This window comes from Arachis duranensis, chromosome 10, assembly GCF_000817695.3.
Source record: "Arachis duranensis cultivar V14167 chromosome 10, aradu.V14167.gnm2.J7QH, whole genome shotgun sequence".
Lineage (NCBI taxonomy): Eukaryota > Viridiplantae > Streptophyta > Magnoliopsida > Fabales > Fabaceae > Arachis > Arachis duranensis.
In genome coordinates this window covers 69,223,714-69,237,229 of record NC_029781.3, presented here as the reverse complement: position 1 = coordinate 69,237,229, position 13,516 = coordinate 69,223,714, and the positions used below count along the sequence as shown (strand labels likewise).

At 34.5% G+C, this 13,516-nt stretch overlaps 1 protein-coding gene across 1 annotated transcript; it reads right to left on the bottom strand.

Annotated features, from left to right (window-relative positions):
• Positions 1–2,975: 2,975 nt before the first annotated feature.
• LOC107470154 (uncharacterized) lies at positions 2,976–6,651 on the bottom strand. Its single transcript, XM_016089543.3, has 8 exons — positions 6,066–6,651; positions 5,237–5,384; positions 4,997–5,147; positions 4,687–4,812; positions 4,506–4,586; positions 4,115–4,307; positions 3,765–4,035; positions 2,976–3,539 (listed from the first exon to the last, which is right to left on the bottom strand). Exons 1-8 carry the CDS (start codon positions 6,270–6,272, stop codon positions 3,271–3,273), a joined length of 1,446 nt encoding a protein of 481 aa, XP_015945029.1. The 5' UTR covers positions 6,273–6,651; the 3' UTR covers positions 2,976–3,270.
• Between the last annotated feature and the right edge of the window lie 6,865 nt (positions 6,652–13,516).

The following is a 13,516-nucleotide window of genomic DNA, read 5'->3' as shown; positions in this document are numbered from 1 at the left end:
AGAGACTCCTCATGTGGTAGAGGCGTGATGAGGGTTATTCCACCTCGTGATTAGGAGGTTTGAAGGAAACAGAAGTTGAAAAGTTAGATTAGAGCCAGAATCCCTTAAATAAATTACCGATATTTTTTGTTTAGAATAAATTTTAAGCTTAATTTGAGTGTCAGAGTTCTAGAAACGCCTCTGACTTTCTTGGGACCTTATGTATTATCTATGTGGGCACCTTAACCATACTAAGAACCCTCGATTCTCATTTCATACAAAATTCTTTTATTTTTCAGATGCAAGACGTGAGGCATCTCGCTGAGCATATTGGAGACCTTTTGGAAGTGAAAAACTATACTTTTGGGGCTTAGCATTTTTGTTTCTAGTTGTATATATGTATATATATTTTCCGCCCTGTATATATGGTATTTTGTCCCTCTTAGAGATTGACTTGGAGAAGCATGTATTTATTTTGTAGTTTAAGTTATGCTTTTGTGTTATATGTATTTATATATATGTATACTTTGGCCGACCTTGGCTTCACAGGTCGAGTCTGGAGCTTGATACCTATAGCTTTTGAAACTCTGATCTTTGTATGTAGTTTATCATTTCCGTTCGATCTTGTTTCTCCTTTATGCGTTTATCTGGACGAGTGTGCTACGATTTTCTGTTTCGACTTTGCTTAACTTCTTCTTCAAGACTCCCAATTATAATTTCTCTCAAATATATTTATATATATGTCTTTTTCTTTTAAAGGTCGTAATACCTCGCTACCTCTGCTTTACGACTTAAGCCTGTGGTAGGGTGTTACAGAGGCAATGAATCCACTAATGGCGGACGAGCAAAGCATTGATGGTGGATGACTTGTGGACGACACGAAGGGACGACGACCAAGTGACAGATGACGAACACGCCATGGACGGCGACACAAGAGCGTGACGGAAGAGAAACGTGGCTAGACGTGAGCTCCGAGAAGAACTTAAGGCTAGGAGCCTATGACTCTCTGACTTCTAGAGAAAATGCCAAGGATTCTTTTGGTATTTTGGAAATATGGGTGTGTCCACAATTAGGTAATTTACCCTAATAGTGAAAGTATTCTTTTTTAACAGAATATTTTGTTATTTCTAGGAGTGAACGCAGATCGGATCGGATCGAAATGACTAAAATCTCAATCCGCTCGCACTAAAATCATCCAATCTGATCAATTCCAATATTTGCAATTTTTAAGCTCGGATTTAATCTGATCCGCACATTTGTGGATCGGATCTCAGATATATTCGTAAGACATATAAATATTTTAAAATAAGATAAAATTCCTTTTTTTACTCTTTTAAACATGTTTATTTTTAAAATATTGTTAAATATACTTTTCTTAAATAAAAAAATAAAATAATATAATATATATGATAATTATTAGTTAAAATAAAATATAAAAAGAATATTTATTTATTTATTTATTGTTGCGGATCTATGAATATGCGGATACCGACATGTAATCCGTAATTCGATTCTATTAGTGTGCGGATCAGATCGGATCCGATCCGATAATCTTGCAGATCGAATCTCGGATAAACACTACAGATATGCGGATTGAATCTGATCTATGGATACTCCTAGTTAATTGAAAAAAAATTTATAAGATAGGAACCCAATTAAAAAAAATATAAAAATTAAATTAAAATTTTAGTAAAATTATAGGACCTCCAAAATAATTTTTTTTTTATTTTGGGTGTAGAATCATATAAGTAAACTTAAACTTTAGGGCAAAAAGCACCCACACACATAAACCAAGTTAGGTAGGTGGGCACTTTTGGTTTTTGGGTCAGCGAATTCAAAACTGAAAATTTTTCGGTTGATGTTACGGATCTAAATTATGGTAACCTGAATTTTGACATAAAATAAAAAAATCTCACTATAACTATTAACTCACTGAATATTAAGAGTGTTGGCAGTGCTATTTGAATCGATTTTGAGTCAAATTTATCCGATTTGAATATTAATTTTACTTGTGGTGCAGTTTGGATTGGATTATTATTTTAAATAATCCAATCCAATCTGATTCAATTTCAAGTGATTTGTTTTGGATTGAATTTGTGATTTTGTAAATAAAAAAAAATAAATATACATAACAAATTTCAACATCAAATTTTAGATAACTAACAATGACATAACAAGTCTCAATAATATCTTAAAAAACTAACAATAACATAACAATAAAAATAAAATTACAAGTTAGTTAAAATAAATAAATAAATTTCATTTTAAACATAAAATATTTATTAAATAATAATAATACATAAATAATATAAAAATATATAACAAAATTAAACATATTATAAGTTAAATTGTAAATATAATAATAAAATAATAATATTATAACACATTGTGCGATTTGAATTGGATTGGATCAGTTTTAAGAAATAGATCCAAAATTTGATCTGATCCATGCGGTTAACAAAAAATAAAATCCAATCAAATCCAAATTAATGCAGTTTTCTATTTAAATTGAATTGAATGAACGATTTAATTTAGATCCGTTTGAAGTTAAATAGCCCCGGTGAACATACAACCAAATAGCGGATACATAAGAGGTAAGACTTGGCATGCTGCATACACTAGCATTTAGCAAGATGGATTCCACTACTTCGATCCTATCCTGCTGGCTGCTTAGCTAACGTGGAAGGCAAAGCTTGCATGTCAGCTTTTGCACCTAGATAGATGCCAGCTGGCAAAAAGAAGCCTTAGTATAAGTAGGATAGAAATAGAACACAAAAGTGAGCTGATTGCTGTACCAGAACCTTAAAGAGGGAAGTTTGGCAAATCGTAAAGCTCACACTCTACTCGTTGTTGATTGCTTTTGTATCTTACTTCATTTAGCATCAGAACCATGTGATGTGTAAGTGGATTAGTCCACTATGTTACAAGGCCAAAATGAAAAAGGTAAGACAAGGGCATAGAAGAGGGATAGGAATAGCAATTATAATGCAACTTACTACACAGAAGCCGCTCTATTGAAGTAAATATTAGAAATATAGATTACAACAAACGCAACATCCGGCGAGTTACCAGCATGGGACATGACTTAATAGACATTTGTTACCACTACACATAACAAACTTACCTAACGCGTAGATGACATTAAAAAATAAGTGGGGAAAAAATTGAATGATACAAAGACCACTTAAAGGTTACAGCTGCCGAAAGTTCTAATAGTAGATTAAGCAATCAACGTACTCATGAACAAAAACCAATAGGAAAGAGCAAGCCAACAATAAATTGAACAATACATCAGTTAGACCAGACATGAACTAGACCATGCCTATTGCCCGTGTAGATCTCATTGCGCTCTTCGTCGTAGAAGAGGGCAGTAATATCTTCCAAGGCCTCTGCAACTGTGCTCCTAATTTTGGAGGAATGCTTTCGCTTCTTTGAGTTACAACGGCTACCCGAACAATCATCACCGCAACTGCATTCATTCTCAATTGGGAAGCTATTGCTTGCTCTTATTTTGGCAAGGCACTTGCCAGTTAAGATGTTGCTAACATTGATGGAGCCTGCTGTATAAATAAAGCAGATCCTGTTAGTAACACGTCTATGAATACAGAAAGACAGATTGATCATAAACACACTGCAAATTTGTCTAATTACTTCCTTTCCTATGTCAGGTTTTATCATGATCCTGAGTCAATATGAACGATTTTAGCTAAATCAACTTTCAGCCTGATGATCAACCAAAATGGAAAACTAAAGGTGGTGGTCAAAAGAACAGAAAAGATAGGTACCATTTCCTTCGGTCAATGAATCTTCAGAATCAGCTTTGCAGTAGGATATGATGAGATCCTGATCACTCGTTATATATATATTGTTTGTATTGCAGTCAGGATGCCACAAGAGGTGATCCTCGAAAGAAGTAACAAGCTCACCACGGAAGTTCCACACAGCCACAGTCCTATTTCGAAATGTCAAGAATAGTTGATTCTCGTAGAGAAAGATAAAGGCAGATGGTGTCATAAATTCACTTCTGCTAACTTCTGTTAGATCGAAAGTCCTCACCTACAATTAATTAGAAGATATAAGCATAAAGAACTAATGCATAAATTCATTTCAAAAAATAAAATAAAAATTTACTTACATCAAGAATCTGAAGGTTCTCATTTTCTTGCTTGACAAGTAGCTTTTCATTGAACTGCTCAATAAAATCCACCTTCTTATTCCGACAAAGGAGATGGTTGAACGATTTCAAGACAGTACCATCTTCTATTGAGAGAATTTTCAGCGGGACATGGCTACTTGTTTTAGCAAAAATCAACAACATGATCCCCGGACTAATCAAGAGAATCCACAAAACACGATCAAAATAGTGCAAAAAAACCAAGACCATTCAAAGAAGATAAAAGCAATATGAACTTATAGTATCAGCAACAGAAAAGCTGGTGTTATTATTCACATGCATAACCATAGATGAAATCCATAAGTGTTTTGTAGCATGTATATAAAATTACGAACAAATCAAGAAAAGTTACCTGATCTTAATCTCTTGGACATTTTTATCCGAAATGGAGTACAACATTGTATAGTTTTTAAGGTCAAATACCTTGTATATGCTATAAGATTGGAAAAGAACAAGAATTAGAATCCAGAAGCCTTGATAATGTTAGATAAGTATGTCCTCACATATAAGTTTCAGAACAATAAAATATTTACCTATCTTGTGCAGAGTATGTGAGTACCTTCCCATTTACATCATCAAATTCAACAAAACCTGGCCACTTCAAAGACTCCGATTCAAAAAGAGCAAAGCCAGCATCTGGCTTACCCCTCCTGATGTATCTGCACAAAAGGAAAATAATTAGCTTAGAACCAGAAAACACATAGCTGTGTATGGAGCCAATGCTATCGCTAACTATTTTCTTAGTAACTGCATATGTAGTGATTTTCCATTGTATTTTTCAATGTAGGGAATGCAGAGCAAGAGTAAGAGTTAAGTGATAAAAGAATACGGAGATATACATACTCTATCCTTGTGCTTCTGCATTTCAAAGAACTGTAACTGTCAGATGCATAGACAGATACTGTGATAAGCGAGTCATTGTTTTTGTTGTAGAACAGACTTCTTATAACTTCGTCAGGGCTGACATTCAAGAAACATATCCTTTGATTGGTCTCTGCACCAAACAATTGAAAGGTGTAACATAAATCAAAGTCCTATTTTAAGTCCCAAATCTATAGAACAGAACATAGCAGTTAGTACTACCTCGGCTAAATGCTGCACAAACACCAGACTGTGCAAGAGCAAAAACAATATCCCGTGCTGCTACTATCTCAATAATCTTGGATCTTCTCCTTAGAAAGGGCAATACCACAGACGAAGGACCTTTTGGGTCATGTGTATCATATTCTTCCTATAAATAAATTCATCAGATCAGACACAAATTAACAAACATACTTAAAACCAAAGCACATTTCGATAGCAAAACCAGACAAGAAGTGGATTCTTGGCGGATAATAAATAGTTTAAAATAGAGCACAGAAATCCAGCATTACACACAAGTTTGCGGCATTGCTACGAACCAAAGTCTTAATTAGACTCGGTGATTGTATCCCTCTTACTGAGTTACTGTATCATAACTTCAAACTAACTGAAACCAAGATTTTACATTAGGCTACTTCTCACCATGGCATGCTTTTCAAGTTATGCTCACTCAAATATGAATACACAAGCATGCAGAGCAAGCAGACAGAAACTACTTGCCCATTCCTCAACTCCTATTGAGTAATTGGAAGGCCGCAAGAGCACACAGAAAAAAGTTACTGACATTCGAAGCAATCTTTACTAAGAAAAAGTTTATGCGCCAACAGAACTGATTCAACAGGGCAAACCTAATACAAATTTAGTAGCTAATACATAACCATTCTAAGTCCAATGACAAAACAATTCTTTTCACATTGTAACCCTAACCAAACTCCTAATTGACAGTTGCGTGGGGTCTTACTTGAGCATTGCACAGTCTAAAATTGGGGGAGGGGGTGAAGGATGGAATTCCCAACAGATGAAAGAAATTAGGGTTTGGGAAGTGACTAACCTGCAAGCGGATATTCCGAAACCTCTCCTGAGCATCGCTCATGCTGAAAGCGCGATCACGTTTGGAGCTGATTTCGCGTCTCTGAAGCTTCTTAACGCTGTTTACGAACCCATCCACCGTCCCACCACGACGCGGCCTCTTCTTTGCGACGATTCTCCGCCCACAGCATGGTCTTGGACTCACCGTAATCCTCCTCCCACCTTCCATATCACCACCACCAGCACACTCACTCCCTCTCTTTCTTTATTTTTTTCTCAGAATAATCGAACCCCAAATTCGCACATCACCGTGAATTGGAGGAACACAGCGATGATTCGGGGAAAACGTGGTTTCCGCTACAACATGTGCAGCCAGGAAGAAGGAACCCTAAGATCTCAGGTCCCTTGAAAGAAGAAAGGGGTAAAAGAAAAGGGTTAGGGTTTTGGCGAGTGAGTGTTGTTGTGAGAGTGAGTGAGGGAAGGAAGGAGATGAAGAATCGGGAAGTGAGTCCACGAATTCAATGGGTCGTCTTCTCTCTTTCGATCCCCTTTTTCAAAATTCCGTATTTCGAATCTGACTCCACTATACTGCTCAACGCCTAAACCATTATTTTTAGCGTGCAATTTATTTACTGCCTTCGTACTCGGATTTTTTTTAAAATTAATTCCAGAATATTTATAGATTTTACATTATAAATAAAATAAATATTTTAATAAAAAATATTTATGAATTTTCATTAAGTGTTTATTTGGGCACTATTGACTGTTTCTTTGAGCGCTATTATCTTTTTTAAAAAATCTTTTAAAAAAAAGATGTTTTTCACTTAATAAATAAACAAAAGAGTTGCTCTGGAAGCATTCCCCCTTGGTCTATAATCAGATGTGAATTATTTGCTGCTTGGAGGGGGCTGGTTTTAGCTTGGGATTGCGGTTTGAGGGATATTATATGTGCAACGGATTGCCTTGACATTCTGCCCATCATGCATGAGCTTACAAGTGGGTATTCATCTGAAGTAACAGATTTGGTTCCCAAACGTAATTAATAAATAAAAAGATTTTTTTATATGAATTATTCAAACATAAAATTACTTTTATTTTTTCTATAAAATCTTTTAAAGAAAGATATCTTGAAAAAAGATTTTTTTTTGAAACTTATCCAAACAAGGTAAGTTGATAAAAAAAATATATTTTTCATGAAAAAAGGATCTTTTTTAATTTTTAACATGTTTGGTAAATTTTTAGTAGTAAAAATAAAAGTACTAGAAAAATAAAAAAATTCTTTTTTGAAAAGTTCAATTTACATCTTATTTTAAAAGATCTTTTAAAAAAAAGAAGATGTTTTTTCACATAATTAATAAAAAAGGTACTTTTATATGGTTATACCCAAACATAATTGATAAATAAAAAGATTTTTTACCTAAAATATCCAAACATAAAATTACTTTTACTTTTTTATAAGATCTTTTGAAAAAAGGTAACTTAAAAATGATATTTTCTTAAAAACTCACTCAAACAAATCCTAACTGACTTATCTCGTTTACAATATTGTAAACGAGATAAGTATGTTCATATCTTATTTATACTGTAAATGAGATAAGGCACGAACACGTGGCAACGTATCATGTTTATAAACGTGATACGTGGAAAGTAGCTGTTTAATCATATCTCGTTATCGTTTATGACGAGATATGATCATACTTATCTCGTTTACACTGTAAATGAAATACGTGAGATTAAGAAACGTTTACACAATAAAGAGATAAAATACGACAAAAATAATCCCTTATAAAAGGATAAGAAAACCATTGGTATACCTAGTGGCAGTGGTTTTTTTTTGTTGTGATGGTGGATCTCAACTGTCAGATGAAAAACAGTGGCAGTGGGTTATATTTGAATGTGAGTTGAACTGTTCCGAACTCGAATAGAAAATTCGTTGTTCGAGTTAAAGAGTATGATATTAACGCATGTCGACGGTGGAGAGAGAAAAGAGGTTGGTAGAGTTGGGTATAAGATACTAGCACTGATGGAGAATGGTGTATTTCAGTTTCGTCTATTCTGACTCGATGGCAATAAGCATGTGTACCTAATGTTTGACGTGCACGGTAGAATTATGGTTGAACAACTGACGGAGCTTTTTGTGAAGGTTAGTGATATTGGTAGTAGTGGTGGTGATGTTGGCGGCTCAAACTTTGTATAGGATGACCCTCCGCTCATGCAAACCCGCGAAATAAATAAATAATTAACCAATAAATTAATTATTATTTAAAAAAAATTAAAAGATTAAATCTTTATAATTTAGAGAGGTAAAAATGTTAATTTTGACACTAATTTTAAAAATTTTGACCTAAAAACGGACCGAATCCGTTGGACCGAGCCCAAACAGACCCAAGGTCCAACATATTAAAAACAAAGTTCAGCCATCTCCTCCCCTAAAACACAAAGAATACGTTGAAATTGGGGAGAAGGGTGCAAACAAAAACCCTAATCCCTTCTCAATCTTCAAACCACCATATCTCTAAATTTGGAGCTCTGATCGCTGCACTGTTTGTGGCCACACGATCACCGCGTCAAGCTCTTTGAAACCATCTAAAAATTGTGGTAAAAATTTAGCTATTTTCACCTAGACTCTTCTCTCTTCAATTTTAAAATTATAGTTCATAGGTATTGAAGATTTTGATATTTTGATGTATTGGGATTGAACTAGCTTGAGAAAATTGTTGGGTTTTGTCAAATTAATCCGTGGGTGAAGTAAGAATATGTTAAACCCTTGTGAATTATTGAAAAGTTAGTAACCCTATGTTGATTATAGTGAATTATATGGTATTAGATTAAATAGTATGATTTAGAATCAAATTGGTAGATGTTGGATGATTGATTTGAATCTTGGAAGCTAGGATTTTGTTTGGTGAGGAAATTGGAGGCTTGGAGCATTTTGGTTTCTCATATTTAACGTATAATGTTACGTGAAAACTTAGACTAATTGACCGTAAGATAAGTTGAATTATGTGAGTGGTGCATGTTTAGTGGATATAGTTAATGGATGTTGAGTGTTTGTGAATTGTAGCTGAAATTCGAAAGAGGTATTGATTGAATTATATGTTGAGTTTGTTGCGGTGCATTGGAGTTGATGAAAATATGGTAAATATGATAATGGGTTGGTAATAAAGTGTTGGTATTTAGGTAACAACATGATTGATGAGTAATGGGTTGGTGCTTGATGAGTTATGATAATGTTTGAAATGGTTTTGTTTATATTTGGGTTGAATTTGGTTTGGAAAGCTTGAGTTTTAAGGTTTTGGTAAAAACCCAATTTTAACCAATTTTGACGCGCTGTAACTTGGCCATCGGACCTTTAAATTTGGTGAAACTAGTTTTAAATAAAAAAATTGAGTCCGAAAAGTTTGTAATGTTTGAAAAATGGACGAAAAATTATTTTGAACAAAAAAGTTATACGCGTTTGAAGTTGGGATAAAAAAGCTGAATTCTGCAAAGAACCAAACTCTGATATGCATGCGTACGCATGCTATCATGTGTAAGAACCAGAATTTAATTAACCATTTAGATAAAATAAAATAATTTAATTGTCTGAAATAAGTTTGAAAATTTAGAAATATTAATTAGAAAATTTAAAGGTGAAATTCGGATTCAGTGGATTTTTCCAAGTGGAAAAATTGCGTAAAAATATGTTTCGGTAATTTAGCGGCAGTACCAGTTTAAGTCTATTCGATAGTACAAGTGAGAAATTAAATTGTAGGAAAACTTGGAAAAAATATTTGAAATTGGAAATTGGACACTAATTTTAAAGGCTTTGGCCCAAAGTTGGGACAAACGAACCAAAAACGTTAACGGGTTGAACTGGACTCGAGTTGGGCCGAAGCCCAACATATATAAACACTTTAATGAGCCAACTCAGCTCATTTTCATTATTGCTGAAAGTGAGAGAGGGACAGTAGTAGAGAAGAGAAGAGAAGAGGATTTTGGCACTATTTACCATCCTCTTCATTTGGTCATATCTTGAGCTACAGAGTTCTGATTTGTGTGCTGTTTGCGGCCATGTGAAGCTCTTGTTGAGTCCGTCATTCCTAGCTAAACAAAGTGGTAAGATTATTGAAATTCATACTCTATTTCTCTGCTCTAACAATTTCAAAATTTTGGGTTTTGTTATTGAGTAAATTTTGTGATTTTGGTTGTTTAGGAGTGATTTAGCTTTGGGCTATTATTGAAGTTTGCCTAAATTACTATCGGATAAGGTAAGAAACCTCTATATCCTTGTGGTTTATCATATATGTGAGTCCTAGTGTTAATTTGGGTATATTATATGTATTATATTGAAATATATGTTGTTTAAAGCTTGCAATTGGTGTTTTGGAGTACTTGGTGTTGAGCTAAAGTGATGGCTGTGTTTGAGTTTCTTGTTAGAGGCTTGGAAAGCTTGTGGAAAGATGATTTTTGGTATTTTGATCTTTTGTGGGAATTAGCCAAGGTATGGTTTCGATTTTCTTTAGCTAATATGTAATGTTGTGGGCAACTTAGGCTAGTGGCCTTTAAGATAGCATTGAATGATTGGGTACATAATTAATTGTATGTAAATTGTTATATTTGATGATGAGTGTATGATGATGATGATGATGATGATATGGAGTATTGGATGTGTGTGGTATATGAATTACGATGAAGATTGAATGAGTTGCATGTGTTGGAGTATTGATGTTGATTATGATTAAGAATGTTGATTATGATTGATGATGAATATTGAGGGTGATGATAATGTAATGATGATTAAAAGTCTTGATGAATTTTGAGTATAAAAGGTTGAATGGATAGAATTTTTGAATGGTAATATTGATGTTGATGTGGTCAATGGAAATTGAGGATCATTGATGTGATTTAGGTTGAATTTAGAATTGTTGAATAAGTTAAATGAGATGAGAATTGAATGGTTTAGATTGTTGAATGATTGAGAAATAGTTGAGAAATCCTGGCAAAGATTTTGAATTTTTCGGTATTGTTATGTTGCGAGTAAATTTGTTTAAGTTTTGAAAGAATAGAGAACTTTGAATGTTTTATAAAATCTTGATTTTAACCAACTTTGACAGGTCATAATTTGGCCTTCAGATCCTCAATTTTGATGAAACTTATTTTGAATGAAAGTTGGGATCCGAGAGGTTTATGCCGTTCGAAGAACGGATGAAAAATGATTTAAAACAAAAAAGTTATGCGCGTTTGAAGTTTGGTGTTAAAAACGAAATTCTGTAGCAAAACAACTTTTTCTGAAAAATTGGGTGGCATACATACGCAGAATAGGGCATGCGTACGCAGTAACCTTTTTCTGTTTCGAACTCCAGTGTACACAGACGATGCACGCATATGCGACATTCGCAAGTTGACACCCATGCATACGTGGGACTGTGCATGCATACGCATTACTTCTGTTTTGTTGAAAATATGATTTTTGAGTTTTTAAGTACTCTTCTACCTTTCTAAATTACTTTAATTATTGGATGAGATCCCTTAGCTAATAGTTAGCCTTTGGGACAAGTGAGAGCGTATTGGGTGAACAAAATAGTATTTTAGATGATGAGCTTAGAGCTAGTGATTAGATTTTAGAAGTCTTATGGAAGAGATTAGTGTAAGTTGATTTGTGGGGTATTTTATTGATGAGGAACTAAGAAATGAAGAAAATTGAGCAATTTCTTGCATGTGTGGTTTGTGAACTTAAAAGAACTCAAGGATCGAGAATGATTAAGATGAGATGAGAACTTGACAATGATATCGAGATTTAAGAATGAATTGAGATGAGAAAGATGATGATGACTGGTGAAAGTCTGAGGTTGATGAACTTATTGAGTATGAGCAGTGATAACTGAATGATGATATTATAATATGCATTAATTGGTAAGACATTATGTGCCTGGTAAGGATGGTGGTTTAATCCCACTTGTCGAGGTAGCGACGCTGGCATATGGGGCTGTGGGGGTATCCCGCCTGCATTCAGATGTAAGGGCAGAGGTAGTGTTCCGCTCGCATAACCTTCCTTGCCATAAGAGTGAGCTGGACATTATATCCCAGGGTGGAGAGTGAGTCGGGCGCTATATCCCTGGAAGAGCATAAGATTGAGCCAGGCACTATATCCCAAGATTGCGCATTAAAGTGAGCTAGGCACTATTCCCAGGAGTGAGCACAACGAGCTAGGCACTATTCCCAGGCACCATTAGGTGTTTACCCAGGAACTTGGCAGAAAGCCGATATCCGAAAGGATGTGTCGAGTTGGCAATTTTGAACCGACAAGTGATATCACGAGCCAAAATAGGATAGGCATATATCATATGCATCTTTTACATGCTTGCTTGCTTTGATTACTTGAGTTATGCCTAATTGAATAATATGCCTAATTGCTAATCGAATTACTTGCTGTGCATGTATATTAAACCCTTGTAAATTGTTGAATTAGTGAACCCTAGTATTGATTTATGATAAATTGTATAAACTAGATTGAATTTCTTGTTGATTGGAGTTAAATTGGTAAATTGGAGTACTTGGAATAAATCTTTGGTGGTTGAAACTTATTGGATTTGATTGGGAATCTTGGAAGCTTGAATTGTGGTGTTTTGAGCTTGGGAGAAATTGGCCAAGGTATGATTTTGATTTCTTGTAGATAATATATAATGTTGTGTGAAACTTTGCCTAGTTGCCCTTGAGATAGGTTTGAATGGTATGAATTGGTTGATTGATGTGGTTAATAAATGAATATATATGTATATATATGTATGATCTAGTTGGTGATAAAATTGCGGAATTGAGTTAGTAGTGGATTATTGATATTGAATCTTTTATGAGAATTGAATTGGAAAATTGGATTGAATTGGAGTATGGTTTTGGTCATGGTTTGCTTGATAATGAATGTGATAAATGAATTGGAATTGGTTAGGATAGGCTTGTAATACTTAATAATTGACGAATGAATGTTTGAAACGCTTAAAAAATGGTAAGGATTGGTTAAAAATGAGTGTTTGTGTAATTAGATAAAACTTGGCTCTCGGACCCTCAAATTTTGTGGAAGTTATCCGAGTAGCTTATAACGTTTGAAGAACGGACGAAAAATTATTTTCAATGAAAAACTCATGCGTGTTTGAAGTTTAGGGTTAAAAACTAAATTTCGCAAAAGTTGCAGAAAACTGAGGTCATGTGTATGCATGATGCGTGTTACAGAAGTGAAAGAGCCTTGTGCGCGTGTTGTGCACATACCATGTGTATGTACAAAAAAAAGGTCATGCGTGCACGCACAACTTGCCTTTCAGAAATGAACCTTTTCCGTACGTGTTTCGCGCGTACGCACAAAAAGGGGTTCATGCGTACGCACGAGCCATGCATACACACGAATATCCTGTTTTTCAAGAAATGCTGTTTTCAACTATTTTAGCCTATCCAGTCTGCTTTTTCACCTCTGTAACCCCTGTTTAAGGTTGATAGCTA

Bases quoted from the DNA above. Each gene is read 5' to 3' on its own strand.
- LOC107470154 (XM_016089543.3), bottom strand. From the start codon at position 6,272: ATGGAAGGTGGGAGGAGGATTACGGTGAGTCCAAGACCATGCTGTGGG. The intron at 5,148-5,236 runs GTAGTACTAACT...TGTTTGGTGCAG, and splicing joins TTGTGCAGCATTTAGCCGAG to AGACCAATCAAAGGATATGT. The intron at 4,813-4,996 runs GTATGTATATCT...CCTTTTGTGCAG, and splicing joins TGCAGAAGCACAAGGATAGA to ATACATCAGGAGGGGTAAGC.